The sequence below is a fragment of the Dysidea avara genome, chromosome 10 (assembly GCF_963678975.1).
Source record: "Dysidea avara chromosome 10, odDysAvar1.4, whole genome shotgun sequence".
In the NCBI taxonomy this organism is placed as follows: domain Eukaryota; kingdom Metazoa; phylum Porifera; class Demospongiae; order Dictyoceratida; family Dysideidae; genus Dysidea; species Dysidea avara.
This window is the reverse complement of record NC_089281.1, coordinates 8,731,587-8,754,147: the sequence shown is the minus strand read 5'-3', so window position 1 is coordinate 8,754,147 and position 22,561 is coordinate 8,731,587. Positions and strand designations below refer to the sequence as shown.

General features: G+C 38.5%; 1 protein-coding gene and 1 long non-coding RNA gene across 6 annotated transcripts; one reads left to right on the top strand and one right to left on the bottom strand.

Moving 5' to 3' along the window:
- Positions 1-365: 365 nt before the first annotated feature.
- Positions 366-8,184, bottom strand: LOC136267906 (putative ammonium transporter sll1017). Of its 2 annotated transcripts, none has more exons than XM_066063086.1 (15): positions 7,915-8,184; positions 4,534-4,623; positions 4,208-4,279; positions 3,509-3,640; positions 3,352-3,456; positions 2,987-3,149; positions 2,057-2,127; positions 1,930-2,009; positions 1,796-1,885; positions 1,707-1,744; positions 1,429-1,659; positions 1,284-1,377; positions 1,119-1,233; positions 932-1,062; positions 366-884 (listed from the first exon to the last, which is right to left on the bottom strand). In XM_066063086.1, exons 1-15 carry the CDS (start codon positions 8,089-8,091, stop codon positions 482-484), a joined length of 1,992 nt encoding a protein of 663 aa, XP_065919158.1. In that variant the 5' UTR covers positions 8,092-8,184; the 3' UTR covers positions 366-481. The 2 variants fall into 2 exon arrangements, with proteins under 2 accessions (XP_065919158.1, XP_065919159.1); XM_066063087.1 differs by having other exon boundaries at positions 7,995-8,152.
- A 269-nt stretch (positions 8,185-8,453) lies between these two features.
- On the top strand, positions 8,454-13,366 carry LOC136267908 (uncharacterized). 4 transcript variants are annotated; one of them, XR_010706818.1, is made up of 5 exons: positions 8,457-8,680; positions 8,741-8,840; positions 11,320-11,425; positions 11,630-12,031; positions 13,133-13,363. It is a non-coding gene; the product is annotated as an uncharacterized lncRNA (long non-coding RNA). The 4 variants fall into 4 exon arrangements; XR_010706815.1 differs by having other exon boundaries at positions 8,454-8,680; positions 11,320-12,031; positions 13,133-13,366; XR_010706816.1 differs by lacking the exon at positions 8,741-8,840 and having other exon boundaries at positions 8,462-8,680; positions 13,133-13,359.
- The last annotated feature ends 9,195 nt before the right edge of the window (positions 13,367-22,561 follow it).

Sequence of the window (22,561 nt, the reverse complement as noted above, 5' to 3'; positions counted from 1 at the left end):
CAGACTTACTAGTGTCCTATTCATCTTTGCTGACAGCATGAGGTGTCGATTCATGGTAGATGGCTTCCCTATGCTGATGGGAATTGTCTGAGATTTTCATTGTGACTGGATTGATTGCAGAGGTCCTTGTTCTTTCTTTGTAACATTGCCGAAATGAATATTTAATGGCCACTTTGCTAATTTAGTAATTGATAGTTGGGACGTGCATTCAGATGAAAATAATAAGCCTGGCACCATCCTTCTGTTCTAATGTGTATGTGTGGATTCACTCACCAGTCATAATAATGTTTTAAAAAGTAAACAAACCATGACTGAAGTAGGGATTTAATGTCCCTCCCTACTTTTTTCTATGATCCCTAATCAAATTTATAATTCTTAGACTAATAATATGATTAAATACACAGCAAATAATGAAAAGACAAAAGTATATTATATAAAATAGGTTTTACAGCAGTCATCTAATGTGGTTTACAAAATTACCTTAAATGGTAGAGTCACTGTTATTAACACTTCTGTATGTTGGACGTGACCTAGAGTACCCAAGTAATGGCTGTGACATACTAATAACAGTGGCTTGCTGAGAACTAGCACCACTAGATGATGGCTGAGAACTTTCACTAGACCTTGGCTGGGCAGAAAGATTTCTCAACTCCTCACCAGACACATACCCCATAGAAGAATCACTCTGGTTAACTGAAACATACTCAGTATGTCCACAATTCACATTAGTAGCAGCAGCAGCAGTGTTAGAAGGCAGTATCACATCGGCAAGATTTTCTTGACCAGTCAGAAAATCCTCTTTGGGTGAAGTTAGAAGAAAACCTCCATAGAACTTTAGCTCCTTTAACTTTCTTCCACGTAAATCATGATTAAGGCGAGTCAACCTATAGTCAGTATTAAGATATTGAGTTGACAGATATAATAGCCTTACTTGGCTATCACTGAGACAAATGGCTGGATTGGGATGATGTACAAAATACCATAGACAATACCAGTACTTAGACCGAGTGCCAAAATCACTAGTGACCCAATCACTTGTGCACCAACTCTTTCTATCCAACTCTACAGATCGGTGATACTTACTAACCAGTATTTTTTGTTTCACAATAAAAGCTCACCAGATGGGGTAATCGTAAATCACAAAAGCATAGTCCCTCAAATGTGGCATGAAGGTAGCACAAACTCTCCTTGTATTGTACAAACACAGCCACAGCCAACAAACTCCACAATCCACTATGGTAAAACACAAAACAAGTGTTGCATGGTTCTGTGGATCACCATACCATACTCCATGTACTGGGACAACCCTAGCAGTATCCTCAATTCCCAATTTGTATTCAGCATAACATCCAAGATGGTAGACTATCACAGCAGTGACTGTAAATAATGGAACGGTAGAAATACACTAACTATGATATTTTTTCTTACTGCCAATCACACAAGCTGCCCAGTAGTTCACAAAGGGACAGCTAGCAGTTATGGCTACTAAGCAAGAGAGAATCCCATTGGCAATCTCATTGGCATTGATGGAGTCAGTTCGATAGCGTAGTTGTGCCCAACAAGCAATTGCTACAGCAACTATACCACCAGCAGCACAACACAATATCATATTGATAGCAATACGAGATGGAACTGCATGATAAAGTCCATAGTGTCCACCTGTGGAATCTTTTAAAGCAGAAAATAAGGGACACAACGAGACTAACTTTCTACACTTTCTGTAGATCCACAGTTAAATGCAAACCTATATAAAGTCAAACTGAAATACTTTTGTTACTTATTAACTAATGCTTACCACGCAAACCAAAGAATTAATACACCAAGTGCAGCCATTTCTACATTCTCATTTCCAGCCATCTCTGGGTACATCCAATCCCAAAACCCCCTAAATTAAAAAGATACATTGAAGAATTTATGGAAATGTCATACTTTGGTTCTGGCTCTGGTTCTGCTGGCACTTCAGTGCTACTATCAACACTTTCATACTCCACCTGATCAATGATTTCAGCCTAAAGTAAAGAAACGTTAATACAAATATCATCAACATGTAGATTACTTCAGCGGCCTTCTTATCTCGCCAATGCTGTAGTTTTGCAAATAAGCATACCATCAGTCCTGCTGTGCCTCCTGTAATAGTATACTGAAAGTAAAGGAACATATTTGATGTATCATGCACATCTTTGTGATCAAATACTTTCTACATAATACAGAATTAATTGTTCTAATATAGAAGTCATGTAAAAATTTTTAAACATGAGAACATAATAGCAAGACACTACAGTATATGTGATTGGATCTGCGGCATAATGGCACATTTTTTCAAATTCTTATTAAATATTTATAATCTACTTAGCCAAGTGTATGCTCTGGCCAAGTTTCAGCCTTGTATACCAACAGCTTTTGGAGTTACAGCCCTACAAAGTAGCAACAACAACAGAAAGGTCGATTGTACAAGTATAGGAAAAATAAATTACAGGCGCTTACAAAAACAGCTGTAACTTACGAACACAAAGAAGTACAGAGTTGCCACTTGCACCATTGTGTTCACCATAAATAGGGAAGTCCAGTACTGGGTAAGTTTCTCTTTGTATCACCTTTCTTTACTACATACAGAGACGAAATTAGTGTGAAGAAAGATTGATCGCGTACAATCGCTTCGACGTGGCATAAACACCCATAACTTACGTATCCTTTTGTCCACTGTAATGAAACAAAGATTTTTGAATAACTCTTGAGTAGGTGAATATGATGATATCCAGGTTTTTATCATCAGACCCTTTTTTCACAATGAACAAAGCATTTAAAAATTTTTACAGATTTTTATTTTATTTTAATTACGCAAATATTTTACCCATTGCAATCAATTGGTTATACCAAAAATTTAGGCTTGCGTCATTATGTCAGGTTTTCACAGATTCGGTCACATATGTAGGAGTCTGCAAAATGTATACACATCACTGTGTATGTTTTTGACTTATATACAAACCTAACAAATGTACTGCTCCACCACCAGCAAAGTCAAGAAAATATGCCTTGTTTTGAAATGACGAACAATGTAAGCAATCCAGATGACGGCAAAAACGATAAGGTGAAAATGAATGGCAATTGTCTGACCAGATGAATAATGCCACTATGGGATGTATGATGCCCTGTAAATAAATACATATTCTTGCTGTGTTTATAGTCACTTTGCACTCATATAGCAATTACAAACAACACATACTGTATAATAGCAGCTGTGAGTGTGTATATGTCTGTTTCATTTTATTTATTTTTTTACTGTGTGCTTTTGCCGGGTTGTGTGTGTGTTGTGTGTGTGTGTGTGTGTGTGTGTGTGTGTGTGTGACTTACACTAATAACAAATGCACTAATGAATGCTGCTGGCAATCGAAGTTTATACTTGTTACTAACTAGACAACCACCGAGAATGGTCGCTGCATTACTAGCAAAAGTGAACTGTAGCAAGAGTTATAGTAAAGTACAATTTAACATTTTATTGTGTATTTACCTTGAAAAACCAAAGCAAAGGATCAGATATATCAAAAAACTTTACACCAATACACTGTGGTGAATAGCCAGAAATACTACCAAATCCAATCAGAAAAAATCCAAGAGCACTAGCAAAAGCGTCCATGTATTTCTGTGTAATACATATACACTGTTACTATATGGAACACATCACAGCAACATACCACATAGGTACAGATATACACAACACACCTGTGTCATATAAACACTTCTATATCTGTACAATGCAACTATACTAACTCACAGCCAGATTCAAAACTTGGCTTTTATGCTACAGTACATAGCAAAGTATTGATAAGCCAGATTTATGAAATAGTAATGGAGTATATATGAAATTACAAAAAATGTGATATTGGTTACCAAAATTCCTACTTTCAAATATAGACTGAAAGCATTGTTATGAGATTGTACAGAAAGAAAGCACAAGTGAGTGTGACTAATATCACACTAAGGTGAAGCAGGATGTTAGTGTCAAGACCTCAACATGAGCATATTATCTCCACAGAAAAAGTATGTACCCGGTGTCCTGATAATTGGTTTAAGGGGTACACTATACATTCATACAGTATTAGTACATCCGTGTTGTTTACTATAGCTACTATGGTAACTATGGCTGTATGCAACTAACCATACATTGACATAGTAAGCAAAGCAGTATTGCAAAGTAAAAACAACTCACATATATCACCACTGTTCTTCTTTCACGTGGTGTCATGGCAAAGGCTATTTCCAGCAACATAAATCCGGCTTTCTAAAGTGTGTAATATAGACCTGAAACCTGATTGATCACTACATGACCATCGACAAAACATATTTATTTACTGATTACTTACAAGGTCACAAAGTATACTACCCTTTAGCAACATATGAGAGACCTATACTTAACACTATAAAGTACACTTAAGTACACTGAAATATACTTGATATGGTACTTTATCAAGGTGGTCCTTTTAAAAGGGTGGCCAGTAAGTACCTACACAAAACATACACATACAAACTCTGTACCATGAAGAAAACAATTATTGCTGCAGTCAACACCCATGACACACTAGCATCTGAGTATCTCCTCTCAATGTGTGAACTATTGCATGGTAACTACAGAGGAAAAAAACACCTTCAATCACCAATTAAACTATCAAGTCATGACCCAACACATTCTATTGACTCATTGTATTTTCACAAAGAGCTATAAGTGTCCACTGTAATGATATACACAAGGGGAGCTTTGGACATATGCAGAGACAATCCATTTGATGTCACACCAAACTTTGCTCATAGGATCATGTGAATACACTCTATAGACCAAAATCCCTGAAATTAATTCCATAGCACTTATAATCTGTTGTGAAGGTGATGTGATGCAGAAAAGCTTGCAACATATATGCCAATATTCACTATTTGGAGTATCAGAGTATTTTTAATTTTAGTGGTATAGGAAGATACTTAGGGGTGCCCTACCACCAACAAGAAACTCAGCTGCACAATAGTTTGGGATAGAAAGCCCATGAGAGACAATATTAAGGTCATATGGTAGCAGACTGAAGAGATCACATGAACATTCAATCCACAAAAAATGGACTTGTTTAAGGCATTTGTGCCGCACCTTTGTTAATAATGTCTATGGTTCATAGGTAGTTATATAGAAAACTGCCTGGGAATCTTGAGATTCAAAGCGTGACCTCGTATGAGACCTTGAGAAGTGACCTTAGGTCTCACAGTAAGACCATGAGAGTTGTTAATTATAGTATGTTCACGTTGAGCTGAATCCTCAAAAACATTTAATAACTCATGGATGCAATTAAACATGATCTTGAAATTTGGCTCATTTGTAGTACTGCTTGATCCGCTAAAAATATTTCAAAATCTTGTTGTTCAAATGTTTGACATAATATTTACAGCCAATCAAAATTTTCACAATACATTTCCTATGGAGAAGCCATATAAGTACAGTGTCCATTAGAGCCCTTTCCCGAACTTGTAATGGAGCCAAACCGTACATGTCTGTTGTTGACACCTTTGCTGTTACCAATAATCATCTGGTTGGCAGAAATGTTAACTCTATTGAGAAAAAATCCACTTTTAATTTTTAGCTGTTTTTCAGGGTTCAGCTCAACGTGAACATACTATAGTACTTGGATTATAGAGCTTATTCAATTGTGGTATAATTGTAATTACTGTATGTGTGAAGATCACATGACCCAGCTCAGATTGTTTCAGCCCAATCAAATCTTGAAGATTGGCGGAAAGCCAAATTTACAATTCACATGATGCCATAGGAATATCAGGTTGTTTTATAAGTGTGTATATAACAAGTCATAGAACAACACAGGTAAATCAGTTTTGTTCATTATTTACATTATGTATGTATGAGTGCCATCAGGGGGAGTAGCTATTGTATGGGAGGCTAAGTTTAGTGGTATGAAAGACTGCCATTCAAATAGCCACTGCACTATGATCATCTGTGACTGCAGTCAGAATAAAGCCAATGAACAACACCAATTTTAAGCAAAGGACAATGGTCAAGTCATTTTCCAGTATGGACAAAGTAATTACCATCTGCAATTAGTATTAAGACTTTTGATCATCTAAAATATCACTTCATTTAGGGGCTTTATTTAACTGTACTATTTTTCTTGCCATGCCCATTAATTACAATCTTACTAATGTAAGTCAATATAGTGGTATGTGTCCGACAATTCCACATCATATTATATAATTTTTGTACCCACAATTTACATTGTCTCATATGTCCAGAACACATCTTTTATGTGGGGGGGGGGGGGGGGGGGGAGGAGAAAAGACACCCCACAGTCCTCGGGTGTTTGATTGCATAAACCACTATGGAGACCCTTTTTCTCCTTCCCCTTTTTACCATAAGGCCCCTATTTGGTGATTATTAGTTTCTTATCCACCGCCCGCATCCTTCTTAAGCTACCGCATGGTAAGCCATTATTTACTCTGCGTATGCTCAGAAGAACACGTGATACCAAACTGTTATAATTTTTGTTGATGAACGCTACAATGCACTATAGCTATATCACCAGGAGAACTGTTGTTTTCCTTAGCAAATTGCTGCAGTGTCAGTTGCAATCGTGCTCTATCGACTTCATCAAAGCAGGCTTTCAGTTGACTGTCGAAAAACAGTTGGCGATCACGAAAAGTAGAATCAGCTGGTGAAGGAAATGTTTGTAGTAAGAAAGAAAGACAATTTGGACAAGGTCTGTACCGAGTCTGTACATCAGTGTGTTAATATTATAAAAGAATGGCATAATGGTAATACCTAGTCTCGCGTGGCCAGACCGCTTTTTTTCTCTTTGTCATTGGGTAGGGAGAAAAAAGGGTCTGGAACAGTTCGAATCCCACAATCGTCTTGACACGTCACGAGGCTACGTCACAAGTATGCAACCCATACGCTTAAACTCCATTGTAACAAGAATGCCACAGTACAACAATAAACAAAGACTTAGCTTACCTAAACAACTAACATTCAATTCAATCTATTATCGCCTCAAAGGCAGCTTTAGATGCTGATAGGTTTATAAATACGCGCTTGAAATTGATTGACGCAAGCGGCTACTAGTTGAAAACGCATCACGTTTCTTTGGTTAACACCCCCGAATTAACCGGAGAGTGCCAAGACGAGTGTGGGATTCGAACTGTTCCAGACCCTTTTTTCTCCCTACCCAATGACAAAGAGAAAAAAGCGGTCTGGCCACGCGAGCCTTTTTTCTCCCTTTCACTCCAATTGTTATGGCTGCCACTGGCGGTTTAGCCCATGAGGCTACTGTTTTTTATAAGCGACTTGCTTCTCTTCTGGCCAAAAAGTGGGGAGATGATTATTCTGTGGTTCTGGGTTGGCTGCGTTGTTGCCTGAGCTTTTCGTTGTTGCGTTCGGCAATTCAGTGTATTCATGGGGCACGGTCTTCCATTGGTGTTTACACCAGGACTCCACAGTCAGTGGACTTAGTGACTGTGGAATCCCATTTGTCTGCTTAATTTTGTTGAGTTGGCCAGCACTTGCAATCTGTGCTGGGGGTGGTAGGAAAGGGCAGTCCATCAAGCCCGGGGTAAAAAAAATTATAAAAAAAATAAAAAACCCAATGACAAAGAAAAAAAGCGGTCTGGCCACGCGAGACTAGGTAATACCCTCCCACCCGCACCATAATAATAATTAGAAAGGCTGGATGAGAAACTAATAATCACCGAATAGGGGCCTAAAGGCGCGCTTGATCGCCTCTATTTGAAAATAGAATTTCCATGAAAGTCAACAGTCAAAATCGAACTTGATCGACTTTTACCGCGGTCGCAGATTTAAACATAAACAAAAATTTTTAACTATCTTCCAACCACGCAGACACATAATTATCTTACAGCACTCTGGCTCACCCATGGGAATCCGCAGCTTCCCAAAAAATCCTCGTCGGTACAATTATGGCTCGCATTAGAGAAGTTATATGAGAACTTACGCCGCGTGAAATAATGGTGGTAGTAGTGATCTCCACTGTGGTTAGTATGACAAGTGTTATACTTATCAGAATGCAACAATGACGAATAACCCTCCATCTGTAGTCTCGTGCAGCCAGACCACTATTTCAACGCTGGGGCTTATCGATTGGAGATTATAAGCGCCCGCTGCGCGAGACTACTCCATCTGTGCAGTCACCCGGTTCTCGCATTGTTATCTGGGTACTTACCCGGTAGTTATTAAGGCCACTCCAAATAAATTCTGTTTCCCGTCCTGGACTCAGGCATATTTGCATGCGGGCGGGCGGCACATTTCATTTCATTATGGGGTTGGCAGCTTTTCAAGCCATTATTTGCCTGGCATAACCATAAACAGCTGTATAAAGAATGCTTAAGCTTGTTCCTTCCTTTTAAGTTGCAAAAATAGCACAAACGTGAAGTTTGTGCTGAGTTGATAGCAGTGCTGACACGTGAGCTGACATAGTTTCAAGATGGCTTTTACTGAGCCTGTCAGTATGCAATAATAACCGGAAAACAATGGAAGAATACGGAATAATGGAATATTTAGAGCTGACAGTAACCAGATGCGGGCGGTGGACGGGAAACAGAGAATTTATTTGGAGTGGCCTAACCGTAGTCACCAGATTCCGAGCCAGATTCTACCTGAGTTACTGTTAACATGTTTTAGGTAATTTAGTCCACCTGGAATCATAAATCCAGAAATAGGAACGTTCTTATAAATATATAGAAGGACAGGGAATGCCAGGGGAATGCCAGGGGAATGCGTACCGTAGGCCGGCGGATAGACTGAGGCCAGCGTCGAGGCCAGGAATCTGGAGAGTTTTTAGGTACATTTTTTTGTCTAGCTACACGCACTTAGAGACGCACTTCTGTTTTGGCATTCGTAATTATATATAGCTAACTAGCGCCTTTTGTGACTAGGATGGGACAGGAATGGGGGAAAATAAGTTTAATATGGCTATGCCAGGCACTGTCACAGTTATCACCATGATACTTTTTCTCAGTGCCATGGACCATTTGCTAGACAGGGTCTTACAGCATAACTATAGCTATTTGGTCCCCTTCAACACTGCAAATTGTCTGGTTGGACAACATATGATATGCCTAACAGATCCCTCCACCATAAGTAGTCCCCGGTTTGATGCATTCGATGGAACAAAACTGCTGCTTGCTCATTTGCTGCTACCACCTTTGAATCTTGTATGGTCCAAGCAGATTACTTGAGTGGCAGTTAGTCTGGTCAGATCACTTACCACTTACAGTGTGACAGAGCCAAAATTAGAACTGATGATAAAAATTGGTTCCTTTACCTGGATAGAGCCTATGAATGTACTAGTTTTAAATCGTGGGTATGTATATAAACTTCATTTGATAAGCTGTAAACTCTTGATGAGTTTTGCCCGTCCCTGTTAATTGTTTTTATGAGCTATAGGATGAAATGTTCTACTGAAAAAGCACATGACAAGTCTACGATTAAATGTTGACATTGTTACCTTATAACTATGTACAAGAACAGATTATTAAAATGCTCAGTATTTTTGGAGTCTCACACTGTCCATATACTCAGAACACAAATCACAACCATCAATCCATCATTCAATTTACTGATTTTCATTTTATTCATAGCACTGAAATCAAGCCCTGTAAATTGCAAAACCTAGGGTAACATGAAATATGACTTTAGTATGATTGGTTACTGGAAGAATTAAAGTGAATTAGAAAATTTATGCTCAATCTCCTATAGCTTTGATGCTTATATGAGGTTACTAAATGCCTGTGGTATAGTTGTGGTTGTTCACTAAATTTATCCAATGAAAATCAACAGAGCCTTAAACAAGATAGCCTAGCTGTTTGTTTAATTTCTGGGCAAGAAACTCATGCTGATACACTGATGATATCATGGTGTGACACTGACTATCAAGACTCGAAGGCAGCCACAGATTGCCACTTTCTTTTGCTCTTTCTTTTCCTCCTTCATTCGGTAGGGAAATATTCTTACTGTTAGCTTATTATTTCTACACAAGACAGACATCATTGTCATTGATGCACTAGATGCAGTCAGTTTCTTTTGCTCACTTTACCTCTACTCAGCAGGGAAATAGCCTTACCGTTTGCTTACTTTCTGCCACTGCCTACTAAGCACTGATCTGTCACTATCAACTGGTACATCAAGCAAATATCAATATAGCAGCCACAGTTTTTCCACTTACTTTTGCTCTTTCTGTATCCACTTTGCTCAGGAAAATTTTCTAGAGCTAGCGAACATTGGTTTCTATGCCATTTAGCACCTCAGACAATGTGGGCTTGGCTACTCACGATTAATTACCCCAGCCTGGCAATTAATTTGTGGGTAACTCTTGCCCACATCATCTTTGGGTTTCTAAATAGCATAGAAACCTTGTCAGCTCTTTCTGACTATAATTAACTTATGTGCCAGGAGAGTAAAATACTGATCAAGTAGGCTGTTGCATCACTCCATCAGCTCTGAATGCAGCTGGAATTCCAGATCCTGGGCTGCGGTGTGGCTCCTTAGCCCCTTGACTAAATTATAAATTTTAAATCTTCCACAATATATTTATGGGAAAAAGATGGTCGGAAAATTGATGCATATTATATTACTACTTGGGACCAACAAGAAGGCTACTAAAAACATGTAAACATAACAGGGGGTCAGTATCTCAACATCACAATACAGAAAACCCCAGACCAGCTGGTGACTTGATTCCAAGACAACTTGTGTCCGGTTTCTTAATCTCAAGCGAATGCAATGTTGAAGGTAATGTGTATATTGGGCTGGTGAGTTTTCCCAGCAATTATTTATTGATTATAGCTGGACATGCGTACATATAAATTTCTTAGGGGAAGCCTTCATTGAACTAATGGTAGATGCAATTTATGTTTCTTAATCAGTCTCTTCCATTACTACTCCAGAAGTATAAATCACCATGTGACCTTTTGAGAATTGTGTTTGCAATAAGTGCTCAGCAGAGTGAGACAAAGGTTGCATCCAATAAATGCGATCTGTAATTGGTCTCATAAAAAATATTAAAACGATTAATTAAAGATACAGTTTGTAGTATATATGGATCTCTGTGGGTGCATGGGTGCATTAACTGTATGTACTACGATGTGAGTGTAATGCGTGTATGTTGTGTGTGTGTATGTTGTGTGTGTTAAGTGTTGTAGTGCATGTGTCCCCATGGTAGCATAGCTGATTATTTGGCAATCGCACGCAATGTATAGAAATACCCAGTTGTTGTTGCTGTTTCCTTTACCAAGCAGCTTTACCCATTCCATTCTTCCCAGGTGCTGTTATAAACTGAGGAAAAGCCAACCCAGCTGTATACAGTATAATGGGGACTTGATGTTCTGAAAACAAATGCCGACTGCACAGTCTCGTGTCACACAGTAGGTAGGATTTTCGAATGTACAGACAATGTACTTGTGAGGCAGAACTGTCTCATTGTTTCACTGGATAAGTGTGGCTGTGCTCACAACAGCCAGTGTATGTGTCTAGTGTGCATACCATAGAACTAACCTAAGTTGACTGAATATTGCATAGTACATATGTACATGCATGTATGTATGTATGTATGTATGAACTTTTAACTACTAGACCTTTTCATGGACCTAAGCTGCGGTGGAGTTTTGAGGGATGTTCAGAGGATGGGGTTGGATGCTCTCAGGTGGTATGAGGTAGCCCAGGATCGTTCAAGGTGGTATGATTTGTGCCAAACCATTTTGTCAGAAGGAGTTGCTAGGCGTCCCACTGTGGTCACTGGCTCTTTTGTCTGTAGTTGTGGAGAACTTTTAATCGCTCTAGAGATTTAACTAGACACCATAAGTACTGTTCTGGTCAGCCTCCTCCGCCAAAACAAACAGAGTTCTACTGTGGATGTGGTAGAATGCTCCATCTTAAAGGTGATCTCACCCAGCACCAGCATTACTGTTCAAGCTAAGATTGTGCCAGATCCAGTTCTTCCAGGACCCTGCTATTGCCAAGAGACAGGCCGAAAAGGTGATGTATGTTATGTATGTATGTATGTATGTATGTATGTATGTATGTATGTATGTATGTATGTATGTATGTATGTATGTATGTATGTATGTATGTATGTATGTATGTATGTATGTATGTATGTATGTATGTATGTATGTATGTATGTATGTATGTATGTATGTATGTATATGTACGTAGGAATGTGCTTTGGTATTTTTTGGGAAAGCAAATTTTTAACTGTCCTTTAGTGGTATGTGGGTAGTTGTCGAAATTCAGGTTCAGCAACCTCTCCTTGTGATCCACTCACTAGTCCTGCCCTGGGAGGATTTGCCTGCACAAGATTCAACTGCCTGAGTGGTGCACAGGCATCCCAGTGCTGGTTTGCTGGGTGTAATAGCTGTGTTTAGCTGGCTGCTGGAGGCTTTGTTTGCTTTCATTTTGCAGGTCGGTACCAATTTTTCAGATGCTGAAGACATGAGCTCTCAATATGGACACCCTGAGATGGACACCTCTGTCACTGAAGAACAATCCAATGTATTGTGCTGTAGTGCTTTGGAACCTGTCCATGAAAAGTTCCCTTATTAGTGAGGTATCCTAATTTCATGGGTCTAAATGGTGTATACTAACACAAATCAGATCATTGTTTCAAGTGCTCCTTGTGTTGGTGGGCTTCCAGACTACTTTACATACATAAGGTTTCAGGGTTATGAAGACCCTTTATTATGATCTTAATGTGTCTGTAGTTCTATGTCTCATTTGCAAGGTTTTTTAATGTTCTAGCAAAAAAGGTTCAATTGTAAAGTGAATTATAGTGGTGAGACAAATACTTTTGATATGTACTTATTTTGTAGCCTCACCATCTGTTAACCTTGAACATGGTGCATGGGATTACAAGCTACGTAGTAGGAATCATTGCTATGAAAGCGCTCGAGCTCAACAAGGGGATCATCACCTAAACCGCAAATTTAGTATCTACCTTAGTCATGCTAGTTTATTTGTTGTTATATACCATACTGAATTGTACTGTACTGTATACCTACAACTATAATTATACCATACTGTATGTACCATATTGTTTGGTCACAAAAAGACTTTAAAATAATATTGTTAACTTCCCAGTTGCTTCCCAAATGTTGATACGTAAAGACTGCAGATGTAAGATGAGAAACCGTCTGGTGGAGTGATGATGTGATACAACTGATGTGTGTACATATGCTTTTTATGTGAGTATTAATAGACTATTATTTTGTACCCATGCACACTCTTATACTAGGCCATCTTATTAGTCCTTTTTTATACCAACTCCTAGGGTTATGTAGAATGTGACTATGGCATTTGGTTAGGGTTCAAAATAGGATATATGTTGTGGGTACAGTAATGAAAGATTGTTTACCATTACAAGAAAGAGAGTGTGATGTAGAGTAATTGCTTCATCTCTGGCCAGCTAACTTGAACCTCCATGCATCATTACTGTAACATGAGTTTCACATGAATGTGAAGTGCATGTATCATGGAGCATGGATGTTACAGTGAGGGGGACATGCATGTACCATGGATACAGGGACCAAATTCCATTGCCATGCATGTACCATGCATAATACATGCACATTGGCATGCTGCGTGTAGAATCCCACAATGAAAACCAACAATTGCATGGCTGTTAGAACTGTGAGAAATAGTTATATAACTCCTGTTTGTATGACAGTTCTACATACTGTGATAGTCAGTAATACTTTACATAGCAGCCGGGGTGCATGGTAAGCATTAGATATAGCAGTAATCATAGTGTTAACAAACACCATGTACGTCACGTGCATGCCAGCATTTAGTATCAGTACATTTTATGACATATATATAAAGTGTTAACACAAATTTGCACGTTAGTCTCATGCATGCAACATGTAGGGAAAGTGTCCAAAATCCATGCATCTTACATGAAACATGCATGTATATTAACACTGATAGCATGCATGTTTTATGGGACAAAACCATGTAAGATGTACGTGTAACCATGGTAACCATATTATCCACTATTAATGTTGTTTACAATAGTGTATGGGTACAGTGTAGAATCTGTAATCTGAGGCATGTAGCAGTGCTACTAAGGAAACTCATAGACTCTACACTCAAATTATTCACTTTTCAGTGGTTCTTTATACAGTAGTGTGGACAAAGCAGCTGAATCTCTGATAATATAGTGCCATGGCAAGCATTACCATATGAGCATGCACTTTTATTTGATTAGTTAAAACTACCAACTAATTATTATGAATTTGTTATGAAGGCATAGTAAAAGTAGTAACTGAGACAAAACCAGAGAAGCTTCAGAACCTTTGGAGATTTTGTAATCATTGAAGGTAGTTTTGCTCCTCCAAAACTTAGTAACCATGATACTAAAATGTCAAGATTATCCCGATATTCCTGGAAGCATGCAACAGTATCGTTGACAAATTTTGTAGTCTAAGTAATTACACAAGAGCCTGTGTAGTACAGCTGCAAAAAAAGTGTGTGACCATGTGGGTGTGTACAAAGCTTCAAAGGTTAAAATTTGACCTCCGTTCCAACCCTAGCATAGAGTACTAAAAATCAGATGAAAGACATGTGTAAAAATACCCTGATCGAATGGTGATGTTCTTGTACATTATAGTCTTGTGAGTACACTGGTTTTTCCATATGTGTGTAGGTGTAGAAAAAATCATCTGGTTACATTTGCCACTTTTTAGTTGACACTGGAAAAATTCTAGCAGGGCCAATGAAAACAGTTGGCACAAAAAATGATGCAATATACCACTTGGGATAGAACAACTGTTGCTAAGGACACATGACAACTCTGTCCCTGGGTGGTGCATTGTAAATCTAGACTGCTATTAGCATTGATTTAGTGGTTATGGTACCCTAGTATTGCACAAATTTCTTATAAAAAATCGATTCATGCAAATTTTTATCGAAGTACTGTATATGCTTAGTGCCCATTAGTGCATAATCTCGTTGTGTAGTGCATAATCTCATGGGTCAAATGAATATGGACATGGAATGGCTTAAGCCATTTCAAACTAACCCCCACACATACTACATACATGCGTAACGACATTAGTGTCATGCACTTAAAAAAACTCAATAAAATACATGTATCGTGATGTCATAAAATTTATGTACAGTATACATGTAAAGGATTCTATAATAATGTCCTTGCAGTTATTCTTTGTAGCAGTTACTGTAACATGAACCATCCTCTTCTGTGTAGAGAAATACTTTATATGTAGCAGCATACTAAACTTTGCAGAAGTGTACCTTGATCCTAGCTACCAGAGCCAGGAGGCGATTGTCAGAATCCTTAGTAACACGACATGGGTCTGTATACAAACGAAAAAGGCATGTGATTTTTTATGAAATATTATGTCACCGCAATCATAATATTCTAATCAGAACGAGGTATGTTTACCTATACACTATTATCAGAAACTTTAAGTTAGTAGTGTACCTAGTAACCATTACCTATAGTTAGCAACCTTATCATACGTATGTGCCAGTGTTGTAAGTGGGTTGGGTCATCCAGATTATCCTGGTCACTTGGGTTGCATTTTGTCCAGATCAAGTGGGTCTTGTCCACTTTATTAAATATCTGGGTCTGACCCAGATGGGATCACATGTGCATAAATTTACAAGCTCAATTTTATTGATGGAAATACATGTACATACTGAAGAAACTTACGCGGAACCATGCCCATCATTTGAGAGTATTTGTCAGGATTATGGATCCATGTCCATTATTTTATCGGGATTGAATGCTGCTGTCTGTGGGCATGCATGGCATCATTCCCACTTATAGGGATCAAGTGCTGTTTCTGCTTATACCGTATGCAAGGAAATTTTGACGCAAGTAAAATTTGACGAATTTACACTTCAGCAGATATGATGAAATAAATGTTGATGTAGATAAAACTTGCATCTCTAAAGATGTTTAAGGGCATTTGATGAATTTAAGTTTGACGAATTAAATCGATTTGTCAAAATTTCCCTTGCGTATGGTAGGTAACTAGTCTGGCATCAAGACAGCCCACTTATGGTCTCTGTAGCTGTCTGTAGACTTACATGGAGACACACCCATTTGTAAATTGTTGATAATGTCTGTTATAATACTTATTTCTTGCAGATGACCCTTTCTGTAGCAATAAGGCTCACCTTAAGTTAACCCTCAATATTGATAAAACGACTTCAGTGTACGCAAGTCTTAAGACTGTTTTGCAGCTGCAACTGGTCTCATCCACACAAACTACTGTTTTAGTTGTTGAGGGTATTGTGCCCAAAATTAACCCTTGGGCTATGAATGAACAATATAATGTCTAGTATGATCATAGCTTCTAACAATTAAATCTGTGCAGTGCCATAAATGGCAAGATTGAAGCTTGCCTTCTATTAAACTCAAATCTGTGTGACATAAGTGAGTAAATCACGAAGGGGAGTGAAACATAGAGGGTAGTAGCCAGGATGAAAAGTTTCCAAAAATGGACTTGAGTATGTTAATAAGTTCTCAGCCACCAAGTGAACACCACAAGGTACTCAGTATCACATGGGTATTAGTGGATACTGCAGTGGAACATTTTCATTATGATCGTGCTGCCACCGGAAACTGACCAATAAAATCAAACCACCAATACTTTGAGTTGATGGTAGACTACTTGAGCAATGTTGAGAGTGAATATCGTGACATACGAAGAACCCTACGAACTGCTGCAACGAAAAATCACGTAATTTTAAGACATTTGTATCGTTTTCTACCAGAAGAAAGTGACAAACTTGGCTGCCACGCTGGTGTTATTCAAGTTAAACTTAGCCTAACACATGACAATAGTTAGGTAGTTGATTGGAGGATATCGATTTTTCGCGTTGCGGACCCTAACTAATATATTCCACTTGGGTGAATCACTTGCAAGTGTACATGGAAGCTCCTGGAATGCTTTGCGAGTGTATTTATATGGGACCATGTGACTTTCGATTGTGGGTAACGTCGTAAGAGCAACGACAAGGCACTGCTGAGAGGCCGAACGTAAGTGTATGGTCACGAGCATGCAGATCGCTTCGATTGTGGGTACACAATTAAACACAGGAAGCCCAAATACGAATAAACTAAAGCAGTGAATATGTTTACAGCGCTATAATGGCCTAGCCAATTAAGCGCCACGCCCAGTCACTACGCGTGTGTGACATCGCATCAGGTGTCAAAACGGCAATGCCGTAAAGACGATTCAACTACACTAAAGTACTTACTTTACTAGCCATGAATAAACTAAAGTAGTGAATACTATTAACACTAATGGCCAAATCCATTAAGCACTACACCCAGTGTCTGTGGGACATCCCTAGTCTCGCGTGGCCAGACCGCTTTTTCTCCATCACGGCGCTTATCGATTAGAGATTATAAGCGCCTACTCCGAAATAGGGTCTGGTCCAGAATCAATACGTAAACTCGTTTTCACACCCCAAGCAAGAGCTCGGGGTGTTTAATCAACTTTCGTCATAAAACGTATACTTCCTTTTAAATTTCAAGCCACGTACACACTGGAAATGCCATGAACGATAGCCGGTGGAGTTGATGAGAGACACTGAGGCTGATTAAAAAGGTCACGGATCGATTCCTTGTGAAAACGAAAAGGCTAAAGGCGAACTGAGCAAGGAATCAACCCGTGTTCTTTTTAGCCTTAGAAAACCAGCCTCAGTGTTTCTCATCGACTCTACCGGCTATCGTTCATGACATTTCCAGTGCGTACGTGGCTTGAAAATTAAAAGGAAGTATACGTTTTATGACGTAAGTTGATTAAACACCCCGAGCTCTTGCTTGGGGTGTGAAAACGAGTTTACGTATTGATTCTGGACCAGACCCTATTTCGGAGTAGGCGCTTATAATCTCTAATCGATAAGCGCCGTGACGAAGAAAAAGCGGTCTGGCCACGCGAGACTAGGACATCCCCACGTGACTATTGAATGTAACATGTTTAATATAAACTAACCTGTGACCTTCTTCATTCAGTAAAACAATGAACTATCTTCTTCCCAAGTCCATGATCTATGCCTTGGCTCACTTTACAAAAACTAAAACCCACTATCGATCCTGTGAAGTGTCGCTATAGAGGGATATAACTTGTATATACTACCTCCTATTCTCGTTACTGCATTCCTGAGCACTGCTAGCAGTACTATTATACCACTTATACACCTTCTCTTCCCTTTGAAGTGAGGTGTGAAAGTGGTATATAATATTATAATCTATGCAAGAATCCATTGCCACAATGCATGAAAATTGCGTATTCGATTCTACGCCACAACGCAAGTATGGATAGCTTAGATACTACAGTGTTACATTCACCTATTATAAGGTATTAATATACTAGAAGGACGAGAGTGTAGTTGGTCTGGTTTAATATACTACCTCAGAGGATCATCTTCAAACACAGCTTTCTGTCCAGTCCAAATTTGCAGACTCTGCTGAACTTGAGACCTCCTGTAGAACCTGGCACCGATTATTGTCCAGTCTCCATCCTGGCCAATTGTCATTTCTTTTATGGGCAGCTTCTGACACATTACCAACTGCGATGAATTTGCGGCGGTGGAATATTCAGTGCAGTGCAAAATGTACTCTTTGTAATTCTTCACACCCCACCACTGCTCATGCCTTAAGTGGCTGCCCAACTGCATTATCTCAGGATAGGTACACTTATCGACATGACTTGGTACTTCTGTCTTTGGTCACCTACTTTATCAAATTTTTTACCGATTTGCCATTTATTCGTGTCTATGCTGACCTTCCCAATTTGCAAGCCAGTGAGTCATCTTTGTCTACTATTCCAACAGGGGTGATGGTGACCCCTTTTAGACCGGACGTTGTTATACACAATACTATCGCTTCCAGTTTGTTGTTATTTGAACTGACGTGTCCATTAGACAGTGCCCACCATCTTAGAGAAACTAGATCTCGTAAGCAAGATAAAATTGAGTACCACCAAATACTATCGGAACTAGATCGGTTAGATATTACCAACTATTATGAGACCCTTGAGATCAGTGTGCTAGGGCACTACCATCAATATTCTGTTACCATGCAACACTTACAATGCACTCCGTTTTGTTGACCAGGATTTGTCTATTACCAAATCCTCAGTGAGACAACTACTAGATGATGCCTCAAAGGTGTGTGTTGCAGCATCCCAAAGAATTTTTATGGCGAGAGATTGCAGGGAGTGGCTGTGTCCAACCTAGTACTTGCGTAATTATTGTAGTCTAATTTTTTACTTATTATTATTATTATTATTTATTACAGGTAATTTATAAGGCTAAACAGCCTGTTACACCTGATCAACAGGTAAAAAAAAGTACAAGTAGACTAATTACATACATTTATACATAGTGTTAGATGAATATTGGTTAATCAATTTCTTAAAATCATCAACTGATGCTGCACATGCTACTTCTTGGGGTAAATTATTCCATGGTTCAACAACTCTTCTTGTAAAAAAATATTTCCTGGCATCTGTTCTTGAAAAATATTTAAATAGCTTAAATGTATGACCTCTGGTATGGGTAATGGGTGAAAAAGTAAAAAAATCAGAATGGTCTATATCATACTTATCATGTAGCATATTGTAGACAGCAATCATGTCACCTCTATAACGTCTATAATGTAATGATGGCAAGTTAAGTACTTTCAATCGTTCCTCGTAGTCAAGATTTCTTATAGATTTGATCATTCTAGTTGCTTTCCGTTGGATTTTTTCTAATTTTTGGATGTCTATACAGTAACTACTAAGGCTATACAAGGCTATATAAGGCTATACAGTAACTACTTGTATGTTATACATGTAGTTACTGTATAGCCTTATATATCTGTAGGTCATTTTTTTTTCCTCCCTTGCCATGCCGACACTGGGTTCATTTGCAAACCAGTATTTTGTGGTCGCATGAGACCGAGGTTTTTTGTGGATTTGTATGTCTTCTCATTATTTATTAATAATGGTCTCAATCAATCATCAGGACACTGGACACTGGTTCTTGGACACTGGACACTGGTTCTTATTAATATACTAAGATCAATTAAGGATTGGAACAACTTACCATCTTCCATCATTGAGAGCAACAATATTGACTCTTTTTCAGCGGAACTGCAAACATTGTATAGAACTCAATAACTGTAATCTTTGTAACTACGTAGCTAAATTCATTTTATGATTGCTTTTCTTTTCCTGAGCATATCAGCTGTGCTGTCTGCTCAGTAACAATAATAATAAAAAAAAACTAAGGACACTGGTTCTTGTACAAAGTCTATGGGCGCGCGGCGCAGTTTCCAATCCAGGGGGGTATATTATCTATGGTTTAGCCAAGAATGTGCTTCCAAAAAAGCATGTAGTCCGCCATTGTAAGCCTTCAAACCAAAAGTGAAGCGGAGTGGTCCAACTAACCAAAACTATTATCATAACAACACCACAAGTCATCCTCGTAACAAAGTAAAGTCGTTAATGCCACCGTTCCAGGGGCGAATCCAGGGGGGTTCAAAGGGTTCCATGGAAGCCTCTCTTACTCGAGATACTCTAATAGAGCAGTCACAGTAGTCTTTTGAGGAGCAGTGTAGGAAGCTGTGTATCTAGTTATAAATATGGAAATATAGTTGGTGAGGGCATCTATGGTGAGGGGCAGCTATTGTCAGCAGGTGATGACCTTTTTTTTTTTTTCTTTTTTTTTTGGTTTTCAACTTACAGCTAGGCTAAAGTTGCACTTCCAAAGTGGAACCCTCCTTTCCAAAAGTCTGGATCCGCCCCTGCGTTCTGCTGTAATAGGATTAATTTTGTTGAGGCGCGAAACCAGCCAAAGGACACTGGTTCTTGTACAAAGTCTATGGGCGCGCGGCGCAGTTTCCAATCCAGGGGGTATATTATCTATGGTAACACCATGATTTTCTTTTTTAGACCTGTTGATCCGATTGAATTCACAGCAGCTTATCTACTCAAACACAAGGATAATTACCAGACAACCCACAGAACACAGTGAACAGTAGTTTATGTTTTCATGTACAAAGTGTCCTTTACCCGACTACTATAGTATGTTCATGTTGAGCTGAATCCTGAAAACAGCTAAAAATTAAAAGTGGATTTTTTCTCAACAGAGTTAACATTTCTGCCAACCAGATGATTATTGGTAACAGCAAAGGTGTCAACAACAGACACGTACGTTTGGCTCCATTACAAGCTCGGGAAAGGGCTGTAATGGATACTGTACTTATATGGCTTCCCCATAGGAAATGTATTGTGAAAATTTTGATAAGCCGTAAATATTATGTCAAACATTTGAACAACAAGATTTTGAAATATTTTTAGCGGGTCAAGCAGTACTACAAATGAGCCAAATTTCAAGATCGTGTGTAATTGCACCATGCGTTATTAAATGTTTTTGAGGATTCAGCTCAACGTGAACATACTATAGTACTGTACACCAGGAAATTTTGAAAGGAAGATTTGACACACTTCATCACTATTGATGAATTAAATATTGACGAAATCACAGATCTAAACATACTTTTATGGACTAATATCAAAGTTTTCTTTTGTCAAAATTTTCTGGTGTACAGTGCTGGTATTAAAATACAATGTGTTTTGTGTGTAGTCACTGACTTTAAAATCATGGTCACCAATTAAACAAGAGTTCATTGATGTTTAAAAGTGGGAAGATCAGGAGTAAAGTGCTTTTAATGAATCAACACCTCATTGTGTAAATGATTCAAGAGCTGAAGGGTTGATTCTATTAGAATTGTCACAATTATCATTAATTTAGTAGTATCAATAATGATTTTCAGCTAAGAGCATTCATACCATTGGACTGTGCACTTGCACTTGGTCATAATAACGTACATTGACAATCATCTGATTTGTCAGCTTTCATCAAAGTTTCCTGTCAGCATATCAAAATTTCAGTTCAATAATACCAAGAGTATATAATGGGAAGGGAGAGTGTCAAACTACGCTATATGCTGTGAAAAATGAGGCCGTAAAGTCCTATGGCATTGTTCAAACGACTCAGTGATTTGTGTTGATTGGTGACTAATTATAAGCGCAGTGGGCACACTTTGTACATGTGAACCAAGAGTATATAATGTCCCCATTATAATATACTCTTGATAATGCATAAAGACTAATATAACATCCACTAGACTGCAAGCAACAAAAGTTTGGCGAATTGGCATATGAAGCAGGTTGGTGGTGAAAGTTTAGCAAATTTACCGTTCAGCCAATATTGAACAATGTAAACAGCCAATTGGTGACTTCAACGATTCACCAAAATTTTGTCGTTTATGGTATTGTATGGTTTGAAGATCAAAATCAAATTTTTTGCAGAATGAAAATTTACATGTAACACTTGGTCCGTTGTGTTTAACTGTATCTTGATTAGTAAAGAACACTTACAAGTACTTTAACTTGAAGCTGTAAGATAATTAAATTGTACAATAGCTGTAAATTCCAATATTAGCTACAGATGAAGTTCCCCCCCCCCCCCCCTTGTCATTGG

What these genes read in the sequence shown, in the direction of transcription:
- LOC136267906 (XM_066063086.1), bottom strand. Translation starts at nt 8,091, where the DNA reads ATGGAGGGTTATTCGTCATTGTTGCATTCTGATAAGTATAACACTTGT. An exon ending in ATCTACAGAAAGTGTAGAAA is followed by an intron (nt 1,660 to 1,706) that starts GTTAGTCTCGTT and finishes AAGATTCCACAG; the next exon opens with GTGGACACTATGGACTTTAT. An exon ending in TTTGTCTCAGTGATAGCCAA is followed by an intron (nt 885 to 931) that starts GTAAGGCTATTA and finishes TACTGACTATAG; the next exon opens with GTTGACTCGCCTTAATCATG.